The 27729-nt window shown below is 55.5% G+C and overlaps 12 protein-coding genes across 12 annotated transcripts; 8 read left to right on the plus strand and 4 right to left on the minus strand.

Annotated features, from left to right (window-relative positions):
* Positions 1-89: 89 nt before the first annotated feature.
* ACO1O0_005193 (Zn(II)2Cys6 transcription factor) lies at positions 90-2718 on the plus strand (the record flags this gene model as incomplete). Its single annotated transcript, XM_083194619.1, has 7 exons — positions 90-232; positions 322-1065; positions 1127-1362; positions 1537-1564; positions 1614-2031; positions 2095-2571; positions 2626-2718. The coding sequence occupies 7 exons, from the start codon at positions 90-92 to the stop codon at positions 2716-2718; spliced, it is 2139 nt and encodes a 712-aa protein (XP_083049532.1).
* A 518-nt stretch (positions 2719-3236) lies between these two features.
* ACO1O0_005194 (uncharacterized protein) lies at positions 3237-3845 on the plus strand (the record flags this gene model as incomplete). Its single annotated transcript, XM_083194620.1, has 3 exons — positions 3237-3241; positions 3307-3631; positions 3750-3845. The coding sequence occupies 3 exons, from the start codon at positions 3237-3239 to the stop codon at positions 3843-3845; spliced, it is 426 nt and encodes a 141-aa protein (XP_083049533.1).
* Positions 3846-4314: 469 nt separating this feature from the next.
* On the minus strand, positions 4315-6009 carry ACO1O0_005195 (uncharacterized protein; the record flags this gene model as incomplete). Its single annotated transcript, XM_083194621.1, has 1 exon — positions 4315-6009. The coding sequence occupies one exon, from the start codon at positions 6007-6009 to the stop codon at positions 4315-4317; it is 1695 nt and encodes a 564-aa protein (XP_083049534.1).
* A 2139-nt stretch (positions 6010-8148) lies between these two features.
* ACO1O0_005196 (Alpha/Beta hydrolase protein) lies at positions 8149-9270 on the plus strand (the record flags this gene model as incomplete). The annotated part of the gene is made up of 3 exons (XM_083194622.1): positions 8149-8248; positions 8304-8466; positions 8532-9270. 3 exons carry the CDS (start codon positions 8149-8151, stop codon positions 9268-9270), a joined length of 1002 nt encoding a protein of 333 aa, XP_083049535.1.
* Positions 9271-9463: 193 nt separating this feature from the next.
* ACO1O0_005197 (uncharacterized protein) lies at positions 9464-10867 on the minus strand (the record flags this gene model as incomplete). The annotated part of the gene is made up of 1 exon (XM_083194623.1): positions 9464-10867. The coding sequence occupies one exon, from the start codon at positions 10865-10867 to the stop codon at positions 9464-9466; it is 1404 nt and encodes a 467-aa protein (XP_083049536.1).
* Positions 10868-11157: 290 nt separating this feature from the next.
* ACO1O0_005198 (carbon-nitrogen hydrolase family protein) lies at positions 11158-12169 on the plus strand (the record flags this gene model as incomplete). The annotated part of the gene is made up of 2 exons (XM_083194624.1): positions 11158-12030; positions 12092-12169. The coding sequence occupies 2 exons, from the start codon at positions 11158-11160 to the stop codon at positions 12167-12169; spliced, it is 951 nt and encodes a 316-aa protein (XP_083049537.1).
* Positions 12170-12763: 594 nt separating this feature from the next.
* Positions 12764-15387, plus strand: ACO1O0_005199 (uncharacterized protein; the record flags this gene model as incomplete). Its single annotated transcript, XM_083194625.1, has 3 exons — positions 12764-12875; positions 12938-13023; positions 13696-15387. The coding sequence occupies 3 exons, from the start codon at positions 12764-12766 to the stop codon at positions 15385-15387; spliced, it is 1890 nt and encodes a 629-aa protein (XP_083049538.1).
* A 94-nt stretch (positions 15388-15481) lies between these two features.
* On the minus strand, positions 15482-16474 carry ACO1O0_005200 (class I mannose-6-phosphate isomerase; the record flags this gene model as incomplete). The annotated part of the gene is made up of 1 exon (XM_083194626.1): positions 15482-16474. The coding sequence occupies one exon, from the start codon at positions 16472-16474 to the stop codon at positions 15482-15484; it is 993 nt and encodes a 330-aa protein (XP_083049539.1).
* Positions 16475-17257: 783 nt separating this feature from the next.
* Positions 17258-20124, plus strand: ACO1O0_005201 (S8/S53 family peptidase; the record flags this gene model as incomplete). Its single annotated transcript, XM_083194627.1, has 5 exons — positions 17258-17482; positions 17542-18038; positions 18103-18616; positions 19130-19423; positions 19498-20124. 5 exons carry the CDS (start codon positions 17258-17260, stop codon positions 20122-20124), a joined length of 2157 nt encoding a protein of 718 aa, XP_083049540.1.
* A 163-nt stretch (positions 20125-20287) lies between these two features.
* On the minus strand, positions 20288-21121 carry ACO1O0_005202 (uncharacterized protein; the record flags this gene model as incomplete). Its single annotated transcript, XM_083194628.1, has 1 exon — positions 20288-21121. The coding sequence occupies one exon, from the start codon at positions 21119-21121 to the stop codon at positions 20288-20290; it is 834 nt and encodes a 277-aa protein (XP_083049541.1).
* Positions 21122-21534: 413 nt separating this feature from the next.
* Positions 21535-22726, plus strand: ACO1O0_005203 (uncharacterized protein; the record flags this gene model as incomplete). Its single annotated transcript, XM_083194629.1, has 2 exons — positions 21535-22587; positions 22664-22726. 2 exons carry the CDS (start codon positions 21535-21537, stop codon positions 22724-22726), a joined length of 1116 nt encoding a protein of 371 aa, XP_083049542.1.
* A 1465-nt stretch (positions 22727-24191) lies between these two features.
* ACO1O0_005204 (uncharacterized protein) lies at positions 24192-27298 on the plus strand (the record flags this gene model as incomplete). The annotated part of the gene is made up of 4 exons (XM_083194630.1): positions 24192-24196; positions 24433-26420; positions 26510-27126; positions 27182-27298. 4 exons carry the CDS (start codon positions 24192-24194, stop codon positions 27296-27298), a joined length of 2727 nt encoding a protein of 908 aa, XP_083049543.1.
* Between the last annotated feature and the right edge of the window lie 431 nt (positions 27299-27729).

Consider the following 27729-nt stretch of genomic DNA (forward strand, 5'->3'; position numbering starts at 1 on the left):
GTGTTACAGTGTAACAGTGCCACCACCTATTAACCCATAAACCTGGGCACGGGCTTCTTTGCCGGCCTCCTTTTCCACCTCACTAACAAATGGCACACTTCTACACACTCAGCAGCTTTGCGATGGAGGTGGGCACCAGCGGCCCCGGCGCTGACCCCCAGTCCCCCGGGAGGAAGCGCAAGCCTCCCCGTGAGCGGGTCCGGGCCAGCAGAGCCTGTGATCGCTGCAAGGCGTAAGTCAACGTTCCCGGTATCACTGACACCAGATATATCCTGGACACGGTCTCCCAGAGACCCAGAGACTAACTGCCCACATAATTAGTCGCAAGACGCGCTGCTCCGGGAAGTATCCGTGCACCCTCTGCTTGCGCCTCCATTATGATTGCAAGTACACGGCGATATATCGCCGAGGCCGCCTTCCCTCCATCGAACTGGAGGATACCGGTGAGCACAGCGTTGTCCCGGGCCACATTCGGCGTGACTCCGATCCAGGGGCCCGGAGACACACGGATGCTGCCCAGGGACCTCTCCCACCTCGTGATCACGTCGATAGTCCCGCCTCCGTCGGTAATCAGGCCACACCGCTTCGCCCAGCTGGCGACGACCCCGGCCCCGGCCCCTCCGCTGTCCAGTCTCCACGCAACTCTCCGGAGCCCGCTCAGACGGACCGCCAAGCTCACTATGTCGGTCCTGCATCGGGCGCGCCCTTCATGCTGCGCATCCAGCGCAAGCTCCAGCAGCAGCCCTCGGCAGCCCTATCCCCCAACACCTCCATCTTCACCTTTGGTGACCTGATGCTCCCAGAGTTTGACCCGCGCTTCCTCATCCTACCACCGCGCTCCAAGGCCGAGGCCCTGGTGAGCCGGTACTTTGACTTCGCCTCGGCCACGCACCGCTATGTCCACCGCCAGACTATTGAGTCGTGGCTGCAGGAGCTGTATGAGACGAATGGGGCCATGAGTCAGCAGAGCACCGCGAGGAGCAAGATAGCCTTGCTGTTTATGGTCTTTGCGTCCGCCGAGAACTTTCCCCAGGCCACGACTGGCAAGGTGGATCCCACTTCCAGGTGTGTAGACGATTATGCTGAGTAGACTCGAACATATGCTGATGGCTGTGGTAACTACTAGCTTCCGATTCTTCTCGGCGGCAGAGGATCAACTCTCAGCGGAGAAGGGCGCCATACGTCTCACAAGCGTGCAGGCCCGGCTAATGCAATGCTTCTATCTCCTGGCCCATTCCCGGATGAACCACTGCTGGAGCCTGTTTGGCACGACGGCCCATCTCATGCTGGCCCTGGGGATGCACAGGAGATTCCGTGTAGATACAAATAGCGGCAACGTGGACTACGTCGACCTGGAGTGCCGTAAGCGAACTTTTTGGTGCGCCTACAACCTTGACACGTACCTAAGCGTCGCGATGGGGCGTCCGCGGACATTCCATGATGAGGACATAGACCAGGAGCTACCGCTCTGCATAGATGACTCCCAGCTTTCTACAAGACAGAAGGTTCCGAAACCACAAGCTAGCTTACACTCAGTCATGTCTGGCTCTGTAGCTCACATCAGGTAAGAAGCACGGTGCAATAACACACGGGCTGTAAGCTGAAACTCACAGGCTATCACGTATTGTAGCCAACATACTGCGTGACCTGTATAGCATCCGACCCCCGTCTGCCGAGAACCAGCAAAAGCTAGCAGCCACGTACGCCAAGGTACTAGATGTCTGGCGAGGCTCCCTCGGGTACCTGGTGGACACGGACGGCGTCGATCCGTCACTCTTCCAACCCATCTTCCTCCGGCAGCGCAACTTCCTGAACCTGGCCTTCTGGCACGCACAGATCCTCGTCCACCGTCCGTTCCTGCTGAACAACTTTTCCAGCCTGGCCAACCTGGCGTCTTCAGGGCAGAAGGAGAATATGCAGAATGCGGAGGTAGTGACCGATCATGTCCAGCAGGGTCTCAGGGCAGCCATCAGCATTGTGGGCAAGCTGGAGGAGCTAGATACTGCCGGCCAGCTCTATGGCACGCTATGGGTATGTTTCATCAACGCTTGCTTTTGTCGTTGATTGCTCGTTGCTGACAAGTTCCATCCATAGTTCTTGCACTATTTTGCGTTTTGCGCAGTTGTTGTGCTCTACGTGTATGCTATCCAGCAGCGACATTCTCCCCCGGATACATATCTCCCAGCCTTTTACGCTGCTACAAAGGGGCAGTCGCTGATCACGTCAATTGCCAGTCCTGGATCGCTTGCCCACCGGTTCAGCATAGTGCTGCAGGAGCTACGCCTGGAGCTCCTGAGGCATAATCCTCATCTTGTGGCGCTGGCAGTTGAGCAGCGAGACGGGAGCCAGAATGAGGCAGGTGCAGTGTCTATGGAAGGGGATGAGTCCATACTGGGCCTGTCGGGCAACCTGGACATGGGAGAAATTGAGGATGGGCGCCTTGGTCTTGGACAGACAGGAGGTGAGGGGGGCGGTCAGTTACCTAATGGAGATGAGACCATGGGATTTGCCGAGAGCAGCCCCGGGGGCTCCATAATCCAGATGGCGGAATGGGGACAGTTCGATTCTCTGGTAAGTCTTGACTATGTCTATGAGAGGATGGTCGTGTGTACTAACCACGACTAGGTCATTGGTGGTATGGGGAGTCTGCATTTATTTCTTGGCGAGGCAAACATGGACAACTGGAATCTGGGGATCGGCGAAGGGACGGAGGGCTGAGTCGTATATTGACGAAATTATTTGAATTCTGGAAGATTCTCCTTATATATTTCCTATCATCTTAACCTATAGCTTCGGATGATAATGATGCAGATCCGTCTTGTCGGCACCTACAGTCGGAACTAGGACAGCACCATATTTGTAAGACACGCTATGAATACAGCTTCAGGTAACTAATAAAACGGCCAGGAATAATAAAGAGACGGTTAGTCTGGGGATGGAGGTCCATCCGCTATGATCGTGCCCCCCTGGTGCTTTTCCGGGCCCCTTTTCCGATTCCGTGAAGACAGCATGCAAAGGGAAGCAAAGCCGAGGTGGTGGGCATCCTGGGTTTTTCCAATCTTGACTACGGATATATTGTTACCCTCCTCGCCATCACCCGTATGGGCTTCTCCATCCTGCCGAACCACCTTTCGGGGCATCGTCGTGGGGAAGCGCACCACCATCTGGGGGTAGCAGCTGTGCCGATGACCTGGGCGACCTGCTGGTCCGGAACGGGGCTAATCTCGTATCCCACTATGGAGTGTACGTTCTACTATGTTTGATCTTGTGAATTCAAATATGAGACTGGCGTGCTGACAGATTTAGGACTGAGATGAGCCGGCTCCTGACGTCCCAGAGAGACTTTGAGACAAACAAGGTGCAGAACTACTTCCGCTCCCTGGCTAAGAGCAAGGCGCATCTACTCTTTGGCGAGATGACCACCGGCATGTACGAGGTCGATGTTCTCAGCGGTCTCCTCAGCACGGCCATTTCCAACTCGGATGACCCGACAGACTCGGTCCGCACCAGGGACACTTTTGCCAAGCACCCTCTCATCCCCGATGCCTGGAAGCACCTCGATCGCCTCGACGACTACGTCACCAGCACAACGCCGATAAATCGCCAGATCATCAAAGACGTGAACCAGAAGGTAGAGCAGTTCTGTCGTATTTCTCAGGGACGGCCCAGATCATGCCCGCAAGCACCGTGCACCCTCGTGCCGACAAGGGCACCTTCATCCAGGCCGCCCATGCTATGTGCATCTCCAGAACATCGACATCTCGGGCTTGGAGATCGAGACAGACTTCTTTGCCGTAGGCATAGACAGTCTGCAAGCCATCATGCCTCGTGCCCATCTCATCTAGGAACTCTATGCCAGAGATAAAATTCTAGGGTAGCAGGTTTTTCTTCGACTATCCGAGCGTTGCGCAGCTAGCGGTGTACTTGTACTCACTAAGAACGGGGTCAACACTGGAAGAGAAGACTGGAGTAGAGGTGATGCAAAAGCTGGTGGCCAACTACCCAGACTTTGGGCCATTGAAGGGGGAACCCAAGTTCGTGATGTTCTTGGCCGCGTTCGATCTTTTTTTTTTTGCTGGCCTGGGATCGCATATGCAAGGTTCGAGCATCAATACCAACGGCTCATCATAGAGAAAATTCAAAAGAATTAACTTAGATATCCAAACTAGCATATTGGCGCCAAGTTACGCCGTAGGATATACGTTAGTGTACTCGAATTGAACCCTCCAGGTTTCGCCACCTGCCGAGGAAATCATAGTGCAACGCATTAAAGGATATAAATACATTTCATGATCATGGTTTCTTGTTCGTCTTTCACATCTTAGCCGTCTTCGTCCGGCAGAAGCACGACGACCGAATCGGCACGTCCGCCACCGCCAGCGCCTCGTCCAGCTTGGGCCTCACAGCCTGGGCCTCCTCCTGCCGCCCCAGCCGGACCAGACACTCGTGGTACCCGTGCAGGGCCCAGACGTTATTGGGGTGGCGGTGCGTGCGCGGCAGGGTGTCGTCGATGCCCAGGTCGGCCGTGTACATGGCCAGCGCGTCCTCGACGTGGTCCTGCTCGAGCAGCAGCGCGCCGTAGGCGTGGCGCGTGGGCTGCATCCATCCCCAGGGCTCGTCAAAGGGCAGGCTGTCGTAGCGGTCGATGGACTCGCGCAGGTGCGCAAAGGCAATCTCGAAATTGCCCCGGCGGTACTCGAGCTCGCCGTCGAGGATTGACTCGGCCACGCCCAGGATGTCGACACACTTGTTGTTGAAGAGCGTGCGGCTGGGCTTGACGCGCGGCACGGCCTTGCGGAACTGGTGGCGCTGCTTCTCGGCGTCGTCGACCATGCCCAGCGCCGCGCACGCCATGCCCTTGGCGTAGTACACTAGGGCCGTGGTGACACAGTAGAGCTCCTGATCCTGGGGGAGGTCCAGAGAGAGAACCTCTCGCCAGCGGCCGAAACGGATGAAGGCGTGCACGCGCATGGCGAGGAAGCTCTCAAGCCAGTCTGCCATAGGCGGCGACTCCATCCGCAACAGGTCGTCCGAGATGGTCGCCTCGAGCCGGGAAACCGTGTCGAATGCGATCTGGGACTGACCCGAGAACATGGCGGCGTAGAGGCGGAAGTGGTAGTCGTGGGACCGGTACAGCGTGTAAAAGTTCATGGGCCCCTGGCGGGCGAGGAAGATTTCATCCGCGCTGATAGCAGCTGTGTTGGCGGTCACGGCGCTGGCGTAGTCACCCACGAGGACATCCAGGTGGCTGGGCATGTGGTTGAGATGACCCGCGTCGGGGATGAGGCCCCGGAGGCGATCCGCAGCGGGCATACCGGCCTCGGGCTCCTTGGACATTTCCATGAGATGGATGTAGAGGTGCAGGACGCCGGCGTGTCGGTATCCGGAGTCTAGAGACATGGCGTGGTCCAGAACACGTTTTGTCTCGAGGGTGCGTGCACCCGTGGCGGGCTCGCCAGTATGCAGGTCCCAGAGCTGCCACGGAGTGAGGTTCATCATGGCGTCGGCATAGAGAGTGGCGACATCCGGGTCGTCGGGGTGGGCCTCGTAGACCTTGGCCATGGCATCGGCATAGTTCCTGTTCCAGACGGAGCAGTTTGTCTTGGTGGGCTCCTGGTTCCCGGGGTAGCGGGAGGCGAGGGCGTGGATGAGGGCTCGCTCGACGGGAGTGGCGGTGGAGGCATTGGCAGCATTGGCGGTGGCCTTCTCGACGGCATCGTGGGTTCGGTCGACTGTGTCGAGACGCTCGCGGCGGCCAAAGAGCTTCCAGGGCTTGTTGTAGTTGGGACCGAGGGCGTAGGCTAGGCCCCAGTAGGCCATGGCACAGGCCGGGTCGTGGGCGATGGCGCGCTCAAAGCATCGTGTGGCCTCCTCATGGTTGAAGGCGTAGCACCAGATGAGCCCACGATCGAACCAGGTCTGGGCGGCAGGGTGCTGGGTGGTGACGCGTCGGTGGAAGCCGCCGAGATCGTAATATGCCTCTCCCTTCTTCTTTTCCTGGGCAGACATGGTGAGTCGGATAACCGGGGTCGACAGGGTTGTTGGTGGTTCACTTGATTTCCAGGAATCCTAGGCAGGCAGCACGGCGAGATTGCCACATTGGTGGGCGGTTGAGATGAGTTTGGTGGCCTGGGGGGCTCCAGGATGCGGGGTGTGCGAGATGGGAGGGTCTAGTGTGGGACAGGGGGTCAACAGTGGGCTCACTGGGCTGGTAGTGGGACGCCGGCAGATATTCTAGGGCTGGCCCGGCGGCTTGGGGGCCTCTTCTGGGCTTTTATGGGGGGACTTTATGGGTGGATGCCACCCTCCAGCAGCTGGAAGCCGGGCAGACAAATGTGCCCCCTCTATCGGGGGAGGTAGCAAGGCGCTTGCATCCTGCATCTTCCCAACTTTCCTTCCTCTCCCTCCCTCTTCCGCCTCTCCGCCGTCCTTGGCCCTCTTGGCCCTCTTGGCTCTCGATCGTTCCATCGGCTCCTCTCGGTCCATGACGTGGCCCTGCACCGGCTCTTGGATGCATCCTCTTTTAGAAGCCATCATGACGCGCCCTCGGTAGTCAACTGAGTCCCGGCGAGCGACAGCTTGAATCCCGTGATGAACCGTCATGCCATTTTGTCTCGGGGCAAAGCACGTACGACAGTGAATACGTACTAGCCTAACGTCTTCCAGTTCGGTCATCCCTACACTGTCTCAAATCTCAACGGATCGACAACCAAGTCGCCTCCGCCGTCCCCGGTACCCGATTCTCAGGAACAAGATGCAGGACATCGCAGATCGCCGGGTTGCGTTGCTGGTCCGACGATGGGCAGCCGCTCGCCCGAGTCGGAGAGGTGCCAGGAGACGTTGATGAAACTCTTCTTCCCCGTGGTTAGATAAGTATCTGCAGTCGGTCTCACTTCTATTACCTAGATGCAGCAACTGGCCATAACGGGGCTCCGTGCATACTCAATCAAGCAAGTCACGATGGGGAGGTCATGGGCTTGGCACTTCCACTGAGATGCGGAATCGCCTCCGCGCCACCTCTCAACTGGTCCTCCCCCATGCACTCGTGGTCAGCCAAGACGACATCCTGTTACTGCCACTACTATAGTGTGTCGTATGTACTGGCATCTTCTTCCGCACCCGCAGTCTACAGATTATTCATCGTCGCACGGTGCTAATTGTAGAGCAGGAATCTTTGCCATGTTGCGTTGGTCGTGTTTCTCCGTCGCCCCATGCTCACGAATACGGCATCTGATATCCTCAAAGAACTAGCCATCGCCTATCTGTACAGGAAGAGGAGATCGAGGGACCCAGATGCGGCACACCCCCTTTTTTGATGATAGTTCTTCGTCCCAGCTTATCGAATCCAGAAGCCCGTCATCTGCGGTGAAACTGCACCCAACCCAGCCCCCACGATTTCCACCAACAACGCGACAACAGCCTCCGCAGCGGGGCGCGCCCAAGATCGGCGGCCCCTCCCTTCTCCAACGGCGTCTCTGATCAATCAGAGGCACTCTCTTCACCCCTACTCGGGGCAACTGGTTCCCAGAACGGAAGGTCTGCTACGAATTTCTCAAAAACCGACCCTCCGCCGCTCATCATTGCCCAGTTGCCGACCGGCGAAGCGCCAGTGGCACAGCGGTCATTTGGTTCATAGCCCCGTGGGATGACACCGTCACAGACGGCGACGTATAGGAGGCCCAACCGAATCACGATGGGTTAGTTTGGCCCTTTCTCTCGTGCCTCTGTACCTGCCGTATCTTTGGGCGCCACGAGTGGGCGCCACGGGGGAGGGGGCCAAGAGGTTACATTCCATTGTCGCTCGTGCCAGATATTGCCCACAAAGGACGGGTGGAGGCGCCAAAGGGGGAAGCTATTATCCTCGCACTCGCAGTTTGTCTATTCCCCACCGGATCGCAGCATGGGATCACAGCATACATAACATGGTTCCTTTGTGGGCTCGCAGGTGCGTTAGGCCAGCTGAAGAAAGAGGTTCCTGGCCGCCTACATAAACAGCGACTCCTCGCGCCAGGCTAAGAGAAGGGATCTAAGTGGTATCCCGTTCTCACTCCCCTCTCCTACTCATCATCTAGATCCAGACTCCCTCAGTCCAATAGGTTGCTGCACATACACCCTTTCGACAAGTCTGGACTGGTCCTGGTATTCAAAATGCTGTCCATGCGCCTCCTCTCCCTTGCTGCCCTGGCAGCCGCCGGCCCTGTCCGGTCCGCAAATGAGTACATCCGGGCCTTGAAGAACCCTACCATCCGTAAGGCTCACTCCTCTCAACCGCCAATGTGCCAATGCTGATCAAGGCGGAACAGAGGGTGTTAGTGAGGCTGACGTCGACAATTTTGCCTTCTATGCTGAGCACTGCGGTGCTTCGTATTGCAACTCGGAAGACGGAGAGGTCGGCGCTGCCATCACCTGCGGTGGCAACTGTCCTACCCTCGAGGCCAACGGCGTCACCATCCTCGCAACCTTTGAGTAAGATTTCAATGTGGCACCTGAGATGACCCTTGGGCATATTTCGCTAACTTGGCCCTTCTCAGCGGTACCTGGTCTGGTATTGCCGCGTACCTCTCCGTCGATGAAGTCCGGGAAGAGCTTGTCCTGTCGACCCGTGGCAGCAGCAACATCCTCAACTGGATCAGCAACATTGACTTCATCCTTGTTGACAGCCCACTCACCACCGACGCCAAGGTTCACGACGGCTTTGACAATGCATGGAACGAGATGTACGAGGACGTCACCGCTGCCCTCGCCGCTGCCTTGGAGACCTACCCCGGATACAGCATTGTCTCGACCGGCCACTCTCTTGGTGGAGCCGTCGCTATGCTCGCTGGTGGCCAGCTCCGCAACGACGGCCATGCCGTAGAGATCTACACCTATGGCGCTCCCCGTATCGGCAACGCCGTCGTCAGCGACTACATCTCTGCCCAGTCTGGCAACGAGTTCCGCATCACCCACCTTGATGACCCCGTCCCCCGCCTGCCTCCGATTATCTTTGGCTACCGCCACACCTCGCCCGAGTACTGGCTGTCCGTGTCCGAGTCGACCGGCGAGGACTACCCCATCGACGAGATCCAGGTCTGCCCGGGCAACGACAATGTCGACTGCAACGCCGGAACTTTTGGCCTCAACACGGCCGCCCACGGCACCTACTTTGGCCCGATCGCCGAGTGCACCAACGTGGCTGCGGCTCTCAAGGCTGCCCAGGATGACGCCGAGCTCGAGGAGAGACTCAACGGCTGGGTCCAGGAAGACATTGACTTTGTCGGCGGCGCCTAAGCGTGTTAGCATGGGACAATGCTGCTGAGAGCAATTCATGAATGTAGATGAGTTATGATTATCTTTGGGATTTATTTTTTCTTGGATATAGTTTGCTGAGAGAGGAGAATCTTTATAAATCTGAGCAAATGTGCTTCACGAAACATGAAACCAGCAAAGCCAATCTAGATTAGTGACATTCAGGCCTGCCCCGTCATAGGTCTGGTGTTTTATGACCCTGTCCCTTAGAGAGGTACAAGGCCTTCATGCGCTTGTCCAGAACCGCAGCCATCATCATGGCAGCCGCATCGTCATGGCCAGCATTTTTAGCAACAGCGATGGCTGTATTCTCGGCGTCATCCTTGGCCTCCGGATCGGCTCCCCGCTTGAGGAGCAGCCTGATGACACTGATGCTATCATGCTTCGCTGCATGCATGAGCGGCGTCCTCATGTAGCGATCCCGGGCGTTGGGATCCGTGCCCTCGATATCGAGCAGCAGCTGTACCATATCCTCTCGATCGTTGGCGGCCGCGAAGTGCAGGGCAGTGTAGTCATCCGAGTTGGCCTGCTGGGCATTAACGTCATATGTGTTGAGGAGGAGCCTGACGGTGCTCTTGTGGCCATTCGTCACTGCCCAGATGAAAGCCATGTATCCGCAGCGGAGGAGATCCTCATTTCCCGTGTCGAAGAAACATCTAACAACAGCGTCGTGGCCCTGGTTCGCGGCGTACCACAACGCAGGGACGCCTCTGTCGTCGAGCGCCATCGGGTCCACGCCCTCGGTTATCAGGAGCATCTCAACCACCTTGGCCCTACCGAGCGCCGCCGCCCACACGAGGGGCCTCTCGTTGTAGCCCATGGGCCCCGAGGCGTCGACCCTTCCCGTGTCCAGGAGATAGCGCACAACAGCATCGCAGCCCGGCCCCATGGCGTACCACAGAGGGGTCTGTCCGTACCGGCTGCTCTGGCCCGGGTCACCGCCGTGCACCGACACGAGCTGCTCGACCAGGCGCAGGCTCCCCTCGCGCGCGGCGTACATGAGCGCCGACCGGCCGCGGTGGTCCCAGGCGAGCGCATCGACACCCTCCACGCCCAGGAGCACCTCGGCCGTGGCGGTGTTCCCAAAGGCGAGGGCCAGGATCAGCGGCGTCCTCTTCTCGCCGTCCCTCACGTTGACGCAGACCTTGCCAGACGCGAGGAGGAGCCTCACAATGGTCTTGTGGCCGTTCATGGCGGCGAGGCCGAGAGGGGGCACCATGGTCACGGGCTCCCGGATGTTGTTGGTGCTTGTGAGGCTTCTCGGGAGATAGTCGGCGATGAGGTCGCGGGCGTTGAAGGTGGGGAGGTCGCTTGGAAGGTACCCTGCTGACAGTTTCCTGGGCACTGGGCCATCCTGCTTCATGTAGGCGAGCGCCTTGGTCGCGATCTCCACGCTGCCCCTGTAGGTAGCCCATAGCAGGGCCGCGGGGGACTCGGAGCGGGCATCCTGCTTGTAGAGGATGGGCTCGAAGAAGGTATGACATTGGCGGTTGGCCTTCACGAGGGGGGCGATATGTGGTGGGGACAGAAACTCTGTGATATTGTCGAGGATCTCGTTGGGAAGATCGAGAAGGGGCATTGTGCTTGGTAAGGAGGGGGAAGATCAACGTCGAGGGGAGCTACTAAAGGTAAATCCGCAAATCGCCACTACACCACCTGAGAAGTCATGGTCATGATACGAGCATATACGTGACGAGGTTGGAGTACACAGCGACCTTCCCGGTGCTCCGAAATGTTCCCCGCATATCCACGCCTTGTCAGCTGCTGCCTGCATCACTGCATGGTACATACATGTAGACTCGTATCCGTATATCCGTGTCTTACCACTTGACTCCATCTCTCCATCCCTCCACTCCTACCTCTCCCAGAATGACAGACAAACGCATCAAAGTCGCCGCCGTGCAAGCCTCGCCTGTGTTCCTTGACAAGACAGCCACGACTCGCAAAGTCTGCCAGTTGATCCTCGAGGCGGGCACCAATGGCGCAGACGTCGTCGGGTTCCCCGAGACCTTCATCCCGGGATATCCAGGATGGCTGGGGCTGCTGCCATTGAGCACCGAGCCGGCGCCCTCGCTCTTCTGCCGGCTCTTCAACGAGGCCGTCGAGGTCCCCGGCCCAGAGACGGATGCCATCGGCAAAGCGTGCAAGGAGGCTGGTATCTACGCCGTGGTGGGCATCAATGAGCGGCGCCCCAACACGACGGGGACTCTCTGGAACACCAACCTTTTCTTTGCCCGTGATGGCACTCTTGTGCACAAGCACCAGAAGTATATGCCCACCTCGGGCGAGCGCCTGGTCCACGCACCGGGTGAGACAGGCAGCAAGACGTCCATCCCCACCGACTTTGGATGTCTGAGCAGCCTCATTTGCGGGGAGAACGGCAACCCGCTGGCGCAGTACTCGGTCAGTCTCGACTACCCAGTCGTCCACGTCGCATCGTGGCCGCCGCACTTTTGCCCCGGTCAGGATGTCGAGGACGCCGCCGAGACAAACCTGAGGGGGCTGGCCAGCTCCCTGGGGTGCTATGTGATCAGCTCGGTGGCCACGCTGGATGATGCTGCCATTGAGGCGTATGGTGTTGACGACGAGATCCGGGTCTATCTACGGGAGCAGCAGAAGAAGCGGAGGGCGACCATACTGGGGCCTGGGGGGCCGGTGCCTGGTATTTCCCCTAGCAAAGATGAGGACCTGATCTTTGCCACTGTTGATGTCGATGAATTGGTCAAGTATAAGTATGTTCTAGTGAGTCTATCTTTTTTTCCTGTGACTGGCATTAGTCGCTTGTGTATTGACGTTGAATCAGGACTATGCCGGTCACTATAACCGACCAGAGATATTTGCGCACCATTTCGAGAAGTACTTGGGCGGTAGTAGTTCCTAGATGGAGCACTCCCATCTCATATGGAGCACTCCCATCCAATTCGGATGAATGACACAATGACATTCGGCTTATTCGCGGTCCATCGTTACTCCATCTATCATACCCAGTAGCATAAGTAAGGACACTTGCGTCATGAACCTCAACGCAAATTAGCCATGCCCCTTCGACTGAAATATTACTCCATGCCAATAAAACCAGGGTTGATATATATAGAATGCAGGTTATCCTATGGAACTCGTAGAAGCGATGAACCCCTGGTCCAATAGCTTCAGGATCCATATCCTTGCAGTGTGTAAGAGATCCCCAGCCCACGCTTACTCCTGCACGATACACTGTCAGGCTATTTTCTAGAAGCGCTGTTCATTTTCCTAGATAGGAGACGTTTACGGTTATCTTGATGCACCGCGTTTTTTGAATCGACGATGGTCATCCACAAAAACTGCCGATCCTCAGCATTATCGGGCGACTGTTTCCGTGTTCCTTGCAGCTGGACACGCTATTTAAGAGCCATCTCTTGGCGTGTTAGACTCATCTCGTCACCAAGTCATAGTATTTCCAAACATACTCTAGAGATATAAACGCAAAACCACCACCATGCGTTTCTCAACATCCTCCCTCGGCGCCGCCATCGCCCTCCCAGCCCTCGCCACGGCCACGGCCCACTGGAACGGCACATTCCACACTGCCCCTGGATGCACAGACGCCCGTAAGTAATGATACATAATTTCTCCTTTCCAGAGGATGCACCTCTGACACCCAGAGTGATAGAACCCTTCTTCGTGTCAGGATTTGGTGGCGCCGACTGCATCACACCCAACACGACCTTCACCTCGGTCAGTGGATACGAAGACCAGGTTAGTAGAACCTTTGTTCTCTTTGAAATTCTTCTACAAAAAGAATGATGACGCTGACCTGTTTACATCTATAGCCTGCTGGGTATTGCCACTTCTTCCTATACAGCGATGCTGGTTGTAAGACGGAGCTGGACGTCTACGATACCGACAAGGGCGAGTGCATCGATTATGCAGGCATCAAGTCCTTCCGGCCTAGTTGCTACCGTTAAAATTGGGTATAAGCGACGGAATTCACGGAACTTGGAAGGGACTGTCTTCGTAAGGACTCCAAAACAGTATTATGTACGATAAACCTACCCTACATAGCAGACAAAAGAGACGCCAAATTGGCGCCACTCACTAGAATTCATGGGTTACTTTGACAGTCATAATTCATAAGGATCTCTTGACTTTCATTCATCTACTCGTGTCTCTACCTACACAGTATTAACAGCATTGCGGGTATTGCTATTGTACTGGGCACGGTGTAAGTCGGCAATTTTTTGTCCCGCATATTCCCACAACTTCGGCCACGTACATTGCTTTCAACATCCACCGCTCACCCCTGTTTGCACTCTGCTTATTAGGTTCATTTTCCCCATTGAAGCACACACCTGACCCCAGCAACATCAACAGCGACAACGACCACATGCAAGGCCCAGCATGTGGCTCATCAACACAGAAACATTGCAGCTCGAGTTCTTCTCGGGCGCCACGGCCGTCGACTATGCCATTCTCTCCCACACCTGGGGCGACGGCGAGGTCACCTTTGGCGACATGTCGCACAAGTCGGTCGCCCAGAAAAAGGCTGGCTGGCCCAAGATCGAAATGACCTGCCGCTTGGCGCGGATGGCGAGCCCTCCGCTAGCATACGCCTGGGTCGACACGTGCTGCATCGACAAGACCAGCAGCACCGAGCTCAGCGAGGCCATCAACTCCATGTTTGGCTGGTACCGCGCCTCGTCGCTGTGCCTCGTCCACCTCGCCGACTTCCAGATCCGGCCTGGCGAGGACGCCGATTCCGACGCCGAAGTCCAGGCGAGGCTGGGCCGCTGTCGCTGGTTCTCCAGGGGCTGGACGCTGCAGGAGCTCATCGCCCCCGGCCGGCTTCACTTCTGCCATAGCTCGTGGGAGGTCTTTGGGACCAAGGAGAGTCTGTGGCACGTCCTGCGCCAGATCACGGGCATTGACGCCACGGTGCTTAAGGATGCGTCCTGTCTGGATGCTGTTCCCGTTGGCAGGCGGCTGTCCTGGGCAGCCCAGCGTAGAACAACACGCATCGAGGACGTTGCCTACAGCTTGCTCGGCATATTCGACGTCAACATGCCCTTATTGTATGGAGAAGGGCCCAAGGCCTTCCTCCGGTTGCAGGAGGAGATTGCCAGGTCCACAAATGATCTGAGCCTCTTTGCCTGGCAGCAGTCCGCGGCCGAAGGGTTCCGGTTCCGTGGCATCTTTGCCCACTCCCCAAGAGAGTTCCTCCGCTGTCGCTATCTTAAGTCTCCCCTGGAGAGGAACCAGCTCCGTACCGACTTTGGCCTCACGAACAGGGGGCTTCGCATCGCGGACAACCTGATGCCACACGAGCTGCGAGAGCTGGATAGGACGAACGATGGTCTGCTTCTGGGGCTGGACTGCATAGAGAGCAGCCCGGAGACCCTTTTTGCGCCCCGGTGGGTTGGCATCTACCTCTGGAAACACGGGTCAACCTACGTCAGGTGGTCTCCGGGAGAGCTCCACTACGAACAATCACGCAGAGGTTGGGAGTCCCATGGCGCGACGCCCAAGTACATCGCGACGGTACTGTCGCAGCAGGAGATACAGAGCATGCATGTCCAGACAAAAATTCTCATTGTGTCGAACCGCTCTAGCACCAAGTTCTCCGAGGGCATCGTCGAGCGCAGCATCAACACCAGGGGCAGCTTCGTTTCCTACCACATATTCCCCATACACACGGGGTCCAAGCTGAAAGCAGCGAAACCGACCAACGTCGCTGTTCTATACGGAATACAGGGTGACCTATCTACAAAGCCTGAAAATCGAGAACCGTGGGCCATGCTGTACGTCCAAGGTCAGTCGCCAAAGGCAGTTTCAAATCACGTTGACGACATATTTAAATCGGAGCATGATTCTGAGTTGGCCAAGGGCTCCTCCATTGCCCAAGACTTTGTCTTTGCAAACTACTCCGATGTCGAGGGTGTTCTCCAGGACGACAAGATGCCGAAACAGGTCAACATGCCCGACTTGGCAGACCCTTCCATGGTACACCGTGTTTCGGTAGACGTTTACCAAGAACCGACAGTTCTCCGATTCGGCCTGGCCTCTTTCAACCGCTGCTTTAGAGTTATGGTGAGACATACCGTCGTGCCGCATGGTGACAGTTGACGGGTTCTTGCAGGCACAGGCAAGCGTCCATTTTCATCGTGACCGCCGTGTAACATTTTATAAATCGTTTCATGCTTCTATTGCTGTAGCTTCTTTACTGAGGCGGTCGCGCAATGAGGACATCACCTTCGCCCTCGAGAACGAAGCCGCCATCGCCATGAGGGATGACGATTGTGTTTCCTCTTTTCACATCCAGCTTATCGCCACCATCCGTCTTCAGGACCAGCGTCCCTTCCAACACAACCATGATGGCAAATCCAGGTGTGCACTTCTGAGTTCCCGAAACGGGCACACGCTCCAGGACAAAGTACTCCTCGGATTCCTTGGCCGCGGCAGACCCGACCGTGGCAGTCGTGATCAGCTTGGCCATCTCCTCGTCGCTCCTCCCCTTGCGGTCTACGGCCGTCAGGGCCGTAGGGAAACCCAGCCCCAGGTGTCCGTCCCTAGGCCCGTCCACCTCGAATCCCTTCCACTCGACCAAGATCGACAGGTCCTCGGGCTCTTGCAGCTCCACCATCAGGATGCCCTTGCCAATGGCATGCAGCATCCCGGGAGGAACATACACGACCTGGTGCGGCTGGACCGCGATTCGGTGCATCTTGGGCAGGATGGCGTCAATATCCTGCGTCTCCACAACCCTAAGCAGCTCCTCAGCCGACATGTCCTCGCGCAGGCCGATGTGGATCTCGCCCGGCGTCAGCATGTACCATGCCTCGGCCTTGCCGTGCCGTCTGCCGATGTGCTTGGCGGCCCAGTCGCGGTGGGGGTGCGCGTGCACGGGCAGCCGCTGCCCGGCGTCGAGGAACTTGAGCAGTAGCTTGGTGTCGACGCCGTGGCGCCGGATGTGCTCGGCGCCCAGCCACGCGTCCGGGTCGGCGGCGATGGCGTCGGCCAGGACGCGCCCGTCGGGGAGCGTCGTCATGCCCAGCTTGGAGGACTCGCAGCCGAAGCAGCACGTCGTCGAGGCGATCCAGTCTTCGGGCTGCCGGGCCCCGCAGGGGGGCTCCGAGCGCAGCGCCGAGATTCGGGATCCGCCGGTGAAGAGGCGGTCCGGGGGCTGGTTCGAGGGCAGGATGATGGGCGCCATGGTGATGTCTACTCGGTGTCTTGTGTAGTGTCGAGAGCGAAGCGGCTCGTCCTCCAGAGACGGCCGCCTCCCCCTATTAATACGGCCTCATCTCATACCGCCGATCTTCGTTTCAGTTCCAACATCGCCAACAGGCTCTCCGTGTCTGCATCATAGTGGATGACGGCCCCCCACTAGGCGTCGTTTGTGGGAGCATCGTGGACGTGTGGTTGGGCTGAGCTCACGTTAGAGGCCCACAAATCTCACGATGTTTTTGAGAGTTGATTCAGCTGCATGAACATTGAGGGCAGAAGAGATGGGCGATGATCGCTCCTGCCCATTGATAAATTAGAGGGAACGCTAGTCCTTATGTAGTGCAAGTGGTGACGAAGGCAGGAGCCACACAGTAACACAGTGGCAGGAGCTTGTAGGACCGTCTCACATCCTGTGCCACTGGGCATGACTCTACGTCGTAGTCCGTACCTTAGATATTAAGTTCCAGGTCCACATTGTCAACATCATCTCTGCCATTAATTCTACTTCTTTTCTTGGCCTCTAATTCGTCAGTGCTTCCTGGCAGACGCGGGCGGGCGGGCAGTCAGTTGCTGCGCCCAACCAGAGGTCGGAATTGCATAATGGGGGCGCCTCCGTACAGCCGAGAAGCTGAGAAGCACAACTGGGAGAACTCCGCTCACGTGCGTGCCCGCTCATCATCGCAGGACGAGGCTGTGACATGCCTCAAGCGCCGGTTGAGCCTAGGTGTCGCTGTGTACTGATATATCGGACGGATGATGCTTGGGCATCATGGCGACCGACGGCGCCAGCGCGTGCCAGCTTCTGGCTCAGACGGCAAAGCGCATCTGTCTCATCGTCATGGAATACGGCGTCACCACGGGAGAGCGCACTGCCGGAAAGGTGGCCACCCTGCTGTGCCTGATTGCTGGCGAGACCTATCCGCCCCATGAGATTGACGACACGGCCGAGAATGCAGCGATCTGCATCCTGCACACACTTTTGCCCATCTGCACGGTATGTCATTTCATGCCAAGCACTTCGTGGACAAGACCTGCTGACCTAGCTAGAACCAGTGGTCACATCCGCAGCGGAAGGGACCGATGACGCCGGAGCAGGTTCAGTCATGCATCGCCAGCCAGAATGATCAAGCACTGAGGAAGTGCATCCTTGAAAGCTTCAGGAAGAACAAAGGGGTGGCCGATGTCATAAAGGCTCTGTGTGACGAGTTCCTCGCCAATCTCAGAGGCGGCGACCACAAGGATGTCTCCCGCGACTGGGCGACTCCAGCTTCTAAGATTGCACGGCCTAACGACTATCCCCGGCATGTCAGCAAGTACTTGTTTGACATTCTTCGCCAGCATGCCGCTTGCAGAGATTTGGTACCAAGCACCCTGAGTGACCATTGGGATTTAGTTGCAGGTGATATGGTGCATGCTGGAGGCATTTCACACCCCGCAAGGTTGCATCTTGACGGGAGCTTGCAGCCTGGGAGGGAACACGCCGAGTTTGAAATTGTCATCTCTGGGTTCGACATGGGCTACTGGCAAGACCTGTGGGTGGGAATTCCTACGTGAGTTTTAATTGTCTGACTGAGGAAAATTGTTGTGTGTATGTCGCTAACAAAAACTGGATAGGGAACTATCGATGCGGAGACCTCTTGTCAAATTCCCGGATATGAGCGATGAAGATGACAGCGACGACGATTCATTGTCCAAAGTTGATTCTAACTACTTCTGCAAGATCCTAAACCTCCCTTTGAATGCGCGCGCTAAAGTCAAACTAGTTCACGGAGTCGGGCTTGTGAGACTCCTCCCATTGACACCCCTCGAGCGCTTTCTATGCTCTGGCGAGGGTCTCTCACTTCGCAGAGTGCTCCAGGACTATAAGCTTACGGACAAGGATAAGATCATTCTTGCCCACACGATTGCTCATGCATTTTGGCAGTTCTATGCATCCGACTTGATGCAGTCGAAATGGGGCAGCCAGGATATTTGGTTCATGCAGGAAACTGATGGCCAGCGACACCCCAAAGATCAGCTCGCCCTGCGGGCATACATGCCACTCAACTTTGGCGGTGGTGGAGAGACACCCGAGGTTCTAGATGACCCAGACATTACGCACCCGTTCCCTCACATTCTTGCCCTCGGTGTAATCCTTCTGGAGATCGGACTGAAACAGCCACTCGAATCGATATCCCATTCAAACCTCCCCTCCGCCTTAAATTTTGACCATGGGACCGCACGGCAGCGCTTAAATGATCTCGAAGACACTTCCTGGACAAGACCCAAGCATAGAGAGATTTTCACCAAAGCTGTCGCGAGCTGCTTGGATCCTAGCGCTTTCCTTGCTCAGCGCAAGCGCAAAAAAACCAAGACAACACTCGATTACGGTTTGTCCAACAGGACTAGCGGGGAACCTGATGTCGATGATAGAAGACGCCGACTTTACGAGACGGTGGTAGAACCTCTATCTGTTCTCGTAAACACAGCATTCAAGAAAGACCCACGCTATGTCTCCTATATATCGAGGTGTAGAGACGCTGAGGCAGCCCACAGGAGTGCCCGTCCGCAGGTAGCCTCCTTCCATACGGGTAAACCGGTCGTACCGCAAGAGTGGTTGCAAAACCTGAGCTATATATCACAACACATAAGAATGGTACAGGTCGAGCGCTCGGTCGGGGCGCTTCCATCTGTCAAGATCGCCATTCTTGATACCGGCTACAGCTCTGAGCTACCGTTTTTTAAAAAGAAGGTTAACTCGGCTCGTATACAAGGATGGAAGGACTATGTCAAGTCCGAGGATGGACCTCATAAAACGCCAAGTAGAGATATTTACGGCCATGGCAGCCTTATGGCTCGCCTTGTCATGGAAACCGCTCCGCTCGCCCAGGTACATGTTGCAAGAGTGGCAAGGAATACCGAGGAACTGCAGTTCAGCAAGCAAAATATTGCTGATGTAAGTTGTGTCGAGTGATTATCTCTCTGGAGTATCTAGCATAAGAGATCTTCTTGTGACTAACTAAGCCACAGGCCATCCGATGGGCTGGTGATCAGGGGGTGGACATTATCTCCATGTCATTCGGCTTCCAGCATTTCGACGACGACATTTCCAGGGCTATAGAAGATGTGGAGCGCAAGCACAATACCATCTTCATGGCCAGCGCAGGGAATAACGCCGCGCACCAGGACGAAACGTTCCCGGCACGGCACCGCTCTGTTATCTCGATTCGGGCGACCAACTGCGATGGTACCTTCAGTGCTTCAAACCCCCCCACTGACCCGGGCACTTCCTTTGTTCTAGGCACCTATGGCGACAACCTCCCCAAAGATATTTGCAGCGAAATGGAGGCATGCTTCGGCTCTCACATCTGCCAGCCCGGGTCCTCTGTTGCCACCGCCGTGGCGGCGGGTATCGCGGCCACGACGATCACATACGCAGAGTTACTGCATGTTACGACAGTTCATGACCCGAGGCTCGTCCGGAGCCTAAAGACGAGAGAGGGAATGCTAAGGATGCTAGAGAAGATGGCACCAGAGCAGAAGGGCCATCAAAAGTTTGTGAACCCCGTGTGGCTGTGGAGCGAACGGGCTTCGGAGCCGTTGAAGGCGTGGGCTGCCATGTATGACTCTGTGTCTCCCCTCATTTCGCAACGTTGACGAGTCGTTTTGTATTTTGGCCGGCGTTTTTATATTTAGCCATATTATCTGCATGTCTACTCAACACGAACCAGATGTCCTACGTGTTGTATTTTCCGGATTGGCAAAGGTTGACACATCGTATACACAAAAACAGTTGCTCTAACTCACGTACATGGAAAGATCAGCTGGAAAGCCAAAGGCAAGACTCGCCGTCGCCCAAGTCCTCCTCCTCAAACGTCGCAATTACATCAATGTCTTCCCGAAGGTTTTCAGGCGTTGCCTCAATGATCTCCATAATCTCTGGCTCCGAGTCAGCTCGGCCAGTTGCAAATTCGGCTCGATGGGTAAACATTTCCGATTTCGCCCTGCCACCTTGGCCCTTGGGTCGGATTATGTAGACCCTGAACGCAAACACGATCCCAGGCGCTGTTTCATACGAGTTGACCTTGGTACGATCCACGCCTCCCGATATTTCGCCACCAACCTCGACCGGAACTGGTCCCGCCGGCCCAGTTGCAGAGATCCCAACCTGGTTCCCGGCCCCGGTCTCTCTCGTCACCGTGAAAGACGACGTTGGAACCCTCAAACTGGAGACGAGGTAGATTGGTCGCTTCCTGCGAGGGAACATGCCCGAGTTCATGTGTTCCTGGACATTCTCGAGCGCAAGAATAGCCTGTAGGAACTCGTTGGAGAAGGGTGCGGTCAGCTCGCGAACCTCGTGGTCCACGTTGCCATACTGGATGAAGCTCCGGCGGCTAGCCTCGTATTTGACTGACCCAGAGATCAACTCGGCCCACCTTGCCAGGAATCTGATGGTCCCAGTGCGGGTGACCTCTTTTGAGTGCGAGTGATTCTTCTCCACAGAGACCTGGATCTGGGGGAGGGGAATGTCGTCGGTGCGGGGTGAGGCGATCACGCTCGTGGGTTTACTGGGGTGTTCGATAATCGAGCCAAGTTGCAAAGGCCCGTCGGGCTTGAACGTGAGGTCAGGGGGAAGGAACCAGGTATTCTTCATTGTGATGATTGTTGATTGCTCTTGGGTTTACAACTGCGAAAGTAGACGGGTAGGTTCCAGCAGGTAGTTCCTTCCGAATATATCCCCTCCATCCTCTCCCATCCCCTTCGCCCCTGCCTACCTGAGTGGTGATTACTTGCCTTAGTAGAATTCAGCTACCTCATATTTTGGGGCGCTTCGGTTGCCTCCAGCATCAGCCACAACTGACGACCAATCATTGTCGGACAGACGGTGTTGCAACTGGCTGACGATGCAGCCGCCCTGCATCTCAGCTTCTGACCATCTCCAAATCCAGATTGTCAATCCCTCACGAGTCATAGTGCCCCTCCCCCAGGAGCATCCAGAGCCTCATGCGCACCATAGGACCCAGATGACGGCGGCCTCTCCAAGGCCCGTCCACGGCTAACAGCATCATGGATCTCATGGGACTAAGCGCCGCAAACATTTCGCGAAAATGCCTTGCATCCTTCGAGCGTTGCCTGGTGCCATCTCGACTTAAATCCAATCAGGATCATCGTCAGGATCCCAACGTCAACCATGCTGCTTACGTTGCGGCGCCGGAGCTCGACGAGCGCATCGAGTATCGCCTCGCCGACTTCAATCTCTGGATCGATGGCATCGGCGCCCTGGCTTTGTCTAAGGCCTCCCTCGATTCGAGGCTCAGCTCGCGCCCTATGGACCTGTCGCTGGTCAAGGGCAATCTCATTATGCTCTACCACGCCCTCGAGGAATGCGCTGAGCTGCAACAAAACGATGAACCCCTAGATGAGATCTTGCTTGATATCGATTCCTCGCTAAGCAACCTTGCCTCGCTTTCTCTGGCCGTTCGGCGGACAGGCAGAAAGTCACGTCTCCACAAAGCTGATCGCCTGTTCAATCCTGATGAACACCCCGAGCTCAAGGCCCACCTAGAGTGCATTGCTGTCCTTCGGCCACAGGAGGGCGGCCGCGGCGAGAATAATTTCAAGGCCAAAATGGGTCCCCTGACACCTGTTCAGGAACGTCTCGTGCAAGCTAACTTGCGGCGCAGGAACCGGTTTCTTCAAGCTCACAGACACTCTAAGGGCCTTAAGAGAAGAGATACGGGCCTATCCCCAGTTCCTGAAGATTCGGGCACACCCAAGGACAGTGCCAATAGCCGTCAAGACGTTCAGACTCGCGGCAATCAATCGCCCAATACGCCCCTTGGCGTACGTCTCGAGATTTCCGACAAAGTCAACTCTTCTGGCCCAAAACTCCAAGAGACGCTGACTATGTCAGTAACTACTGCGTCGATTGCAGAGAGCAAGCTGAGGTACAACAACTCGGGCCGTACTAAATCGGAGGGATCCACGCCAAGGACAGAAATCACACAGATTGCTGCAACTGCCCGGTACCCCCAGCCCAAACTTACTGATCCGAACCAAACTATGTTCCAATGTCCATGTTGCTGCCAGACCTTGCCCATTGAAGATGCCAGGAACAATGTGAAGTGGAGGTATTTTACCACCTTGAATACTTATTTTACGATATTCCACCCACCACTAACTAAACTATCTCCAGAAAGCATTTGAGCGAGGATTTATCTCCCTACACGTGCATCGTCGATGGTTGTCCGGCCCCTGATGTTCTCTATAGCACTAGGACGGCATTGGAGCGGCACATCAGACAGGACCATCCTCCAACATGGCAGTGCCCTATGTGCGAGGACAGCCCAATGTTCACAACAATGACAGCGATCATGGATCACTTTTATAGCAACCACCAAAATTCAATCGAAGGGGCAGATATCTCGAGTCTCATACCACACTCGGCGCAGCAAAGGATGGGCATCAACGCATGTCCCCTTTGTGAAGTCAAAGGCCCTTCTGACTCGCCGGAACTATTAGACCACGTGCTAGAACATATTCACGACTTTTCCCTTCGCGCTCTTCCTTGGCCAAGGCCAGGCGAGGTGGATAATGGGGGTGAGGTATGGACTTTCAGGCCTGATATGACCGATGCGACTCATATCGTTCAATGGATATTCGCCGTCCAAGATGAGGATCAAGCAGCCAGTGATAAGACAGATCATCGCCAACCGTGCCAGTACGACTACAATCGCCTAGACCTGATAGCTGATCAAGAGATTTCTAGTCGACAGTGTGATTTTCCTGTTGATATCTGCTTCGCAGATGAGCAAGGAGACAAGTCGTCACGAGCGACCCAGCAAACTTCTTCCCGCTCGTCGGGAACACACTCATTTTTAGACGATAGCATGACGAATAATTTTTATTTTGCTTACGGGTACCTCGGGTCCTCGTTACGCCTAGAGGAGTCTCCAGCACAATTAAAAGATCAACCAATTGCGTGTATTCAAGGGCAAGCTCAATTCGGGTATGCGATTCACCATCACGGTCGCGCTTTACAGCCGTCAATACCTGACCTCGCTAACTTAGCCATAGGAAAACTCGTACGGCCCTTGCGTTCTGCTATAAGCTCAAGGAGGACTTGGCGGAGCTCCCAATCTTCTGGGTTGATGGTTCCACAAGAAACTCCTTCTGTGAATCTTATCGCGCTATTGCCAGGGGCCAAGGCCTCTCCGGCCTTAATAGCCCCAATTTGGACGTCTGTCTAGCCGTTAAGGAGCACCTAGAATTGCAAAAAAGATGGTGCATGGTCATTGACGGAGCCAATGACCCAGAAGTGTTCGTCCAGAGGGGCGACCCTTTCGTCATCCAGCGTGCCAAGCACGCCGTCGACTCCCAGTTAAGACGACGGGATAGGATCGAACACGAAACCACTCGTTATTTTGAGTGTACTTTTGACGACTGCTTTTTTTACTCTGCCGATGACTCCAGAGTCAAAGTGCACATGGTGGAAGAGCACGGTTGGTATGATGATCGATCGAACCTCGACAAAGCCGAACAGGCGATGGAGGCATATATCCCTCGGTGCGTTGAGGGATCGATTCTCATCATTACCAGAAGCCAAGAGTTACGGCGCCGTCTGGCAGGGAATTGCAATACCTTAGAGATTCGCTCTCCCGACCAATACCGCTCCCATAATATAGTGCGGAAAGCGACCCGAGGCTCCGGTATACCAACTGACCATGAGGTGCTTTTGTCTTCGCAACTAGATTTCGATCGTTCGGCAATCTCCCTCGCGGCCTTTTTTATACAAATACTCGAAGCCGATGTCCCTGGGTTTATGAGACGCCTCCAAGAATATTCCAAAGACAACACTGCCATGTCAACCAAACAGCTTCTATACTGGCGTGTTGCCTTTCCGTATCTATCAGAGCAAGACGAGCTTGTATCCACAACCCTCTCTGTGTTGAGCTTCTTTCGAAGCACAGATGTCCCCAAGTCACTGCTTGAGGCGCTGTGCGATGAGTATCCGGCCAAGTCATTGGAAGAAGGGAAGCCGACAGCCGACAGCGTAGTGGCGGAACTGGAAAAGTACTTCTTGATTCGTTATCAGAAGGACGGCTTCAAACTCGCCATCCATGGGGTGGCCCATTCTCTCAGGCGTGATTGGCTTCGGGAACGACGCCAGTTTCTAGTAGTCCCAGGTATCGCCATCAAGGTCTTGCACAAAGTATATCCCCGCAACATAATCCAGGATCGCGAGTTGCGTAGCGAGTATCTGGGCCATGCATTGGAGGCGCTCAGCGTCAATATTGATATTTCGACCAGCACTGGGCTAGACATCAGATGGGAGCTTGTCTCTCGTGTGGTTAGCACCCTGAACCGCCAAGGTCTCTGGGGACAGGCGGAAGAAATCACGAGGAAGTATGTGAATGCGGTTCAAGACATATTCGGGGATGATCATCCCAAAACTCGGAACAGCCTATTGGAGCTCGCGAGGACCTATCAAGAACATGGCAAGCTTCTACAGGCAAGATTGATGCAGCAAGAAGTTGTGGACTTTTTTGACAAGTACCCGGGAGCGCCCAATCAGGAGGAATTACAGGTTGCCCTATTGGATTTGGCCACCACCCTCAACAAGCTACATGAATGGGACCATGCAGTACGATCGGCCGGGCGCATCATCTATACTATCTCTATCGACAAGAACCAACGTGGCCTACTGCTCGAGGCTAGTTCGATTCTCGCTTCGGCTTACCAAGGCGCGGGCCAATGGGAAGATGCCGAAGAATATACGACACTTGCCTTGAACGATATGACTTCGCTTTACGGTCCGTCAGACCCCAGGACACTCAGGGCCAGGGAAAGCGCAGCCAAACTATACTGCCTACGGGGCGAACCCAAAAAAGGCCAGAGTCTCCATCAAGGTATCCTCGACGAAAGGGTGGAACAGTTGGGCCGAGACCATCCAGACACAATCCAAAGTCTTCTTAGCCTTGCCGGATCCTTGGAGCAACAAGATCAGTATAGTGAGGCTATTTCAATTTATGTCCAAGCGATAGAGACTCTTCAAGGTTCTCAGAGTGGCTCTCCAGGAGTTGACAATGCCTGGTGTATCGAGCCCATGGCCAAGCTTGCGGCGCTGTATGAAAAGACCGGGGACATTTCAGGCGCTCAAGAGCGGCACCGGTCAGTGTTGCGTTTTGCGAAAAGGGTGCTTGGCCAGAACCATCCTACAACTATTGCGGCGTCGTTAGCTTTCCGAGCTTTTGATGCCCGTTACCGTTCAGAGATTTCCCATCTCGCTGTGGATGGTATGGACGGAGCAAGCCAGCAAGAACATGATGTAGAAATCACGACCCGCACTTCAACTCTTGTCGGAAATGTCGACTCAAACGATGGTGCATCGGAGTCATTAACGGACAACGAAACCCTGGATGGCTTTCTGGATGCTGAATCTTCCACCGGCGAGCCCCTCAGAAAAAATACCTTCCGATTGCGGCAGATTCGGTCCCGCATGCATGCCGGCTCGACCGAAGAAACACAGTACTGGAGGTGGAACCCGTACCAGCGCAAGCTGGAGCACCGAGTTCTTCGGAGAACACACCCTGTCCAGTGGGCACTGCCCAAAGATCCGTTTGACTTTAGCCTAGACCTAGACGAGGTGTCTGCGGTCCGGTGCGACACGTCGAGTGACAACATGGCAGCCCATAGAGTCTTTATCCACATGCCGGGTGGGCACGAAACGGCCACACCCCTTGCAGGCCGGTCAAAGCGCGGTGATCTGATCGTTGAGTTCAAACGGAGGCGCACGCTCCTGCGTTTCTTAGGTCTTTTCAAGGAAATGAAGGTGCCCATAAGAATAGTGCCAGAGGGTCAGTCTAGCGAGTGGCAGTTTTCTCAGCCTAAAGAGTCAGAGAGCAGCTACATCGTCTCCGAAAAGGCAGACCATGCGGAGCACAACGGAAATTGTAATAAAAACAACTCCCCCCTTTTCCAGACTATCTTGGTACATTCAGCTTAGAACGTTGATACCGGAAAGCTAATCATCCAGTGATAGTCCGCTTCTCTTGCTCCTCCATCCACATCGGCAGCTGGATGCGCATGAGGACAGACACCGAGGATCTAATCGTCACTTTTTGGCCAGACGACAGCAAAATCACGTACCATAATGCCACCAACAAGACCGAGTTCAGAATCGAGTACCCCCTCCTTCACGTGTTGAATATCTATTCGCCAGGGTCTGTGACTGAAGATATTGGGATCGAGCTCACTCAAGCTCCTCGTTTCTTTGTCAACTCGGATGGCACAGGCTTCTTCGAATCTAAAGATTTTACTGCAAACAGGGAGGCCACACGTTGCCTGACCCATCGTCTAGCGTGCGACCCCGACACCCAGAGCCTCCAGTTCAGAGACCTTGTTTCTGCTGCGCTGACATCGGGCCACCACAAAACGCCCGAGTCGCCGAGCACTCCTGGCTCCATAACCGCTGACGCTTCCCTCGAGCCAGGTAAATCAGTCGTAGAGGTGCCTGCGATGGAACAGGCCTCGCTTGCAGAAAACACCGAAACGAATGAGCCCCCTGTGCTGTGGCTTGCAGCATCCCTTTTCGAGTTCAACTTGCCCACGACGAAGTACGAGGCAGGCTATCCTTATCTGACTTACGCAGCCGGCGAGGTGAGCACCATGTTTCAACAGACAATAAAAGTAACTCTAGCTAAATTCTGTGTAGGTCTTTGAAGTGTATACCGTAAAGGGCGAGTTATGGTTAGCCAAGAACCAAGAAGACCCTGAGAAAATCGTTGGATGGATCTGGAACCAGCACTTTGCCAAGCTCACAGACTCTTAGCTGGCGGATCTGGGGCTGACGTCGCCCAAAGAGTCGAAGCCAACAACCTAGGGCATACACGGGCGGTCAGAAGAGCCGTTAGAGGCCCCTCAGACTTTTGGGAACACCCAGACAGTTATCAAGGATCCCGGATCTTCAATTGGGTACCCACCACGGAGAGACAATCCGTGTACTTACACAAACTCGGATGATTACGTCGCAAACCGGGCGGGACGCCGGATTCCCCAGGCCGGGCGGGCAGTCTTCTACGCAGATTCTTGGATCCCCGTCGCCAGGAAGGTGACATGGAACAGGAATCAGGACCAACACAATCGATTAACCTTCACCCTGTCTCTCCTATTACGCTTGGTGGAGGTCCCACAAAACACAACCCGAGGCCAGAGGGGTCAATCGACATCCATCCAAATCGCCTTGGCCTTGGCATTAGAGAT

Source organism: Amphichorda felina (genome assembly GCF_050947745.1).
Source record: "Amphichorda felina strain 45539 chromosome Unknown scaffold_5, whole genome shotgun sequence".
Lineage (NCBI taxonomy): Eukaryota > Fungi > Ascomycota > Sordariomycetes > Hypocreales > Bionectriaceae > Amphichorda > Amphichorda felina.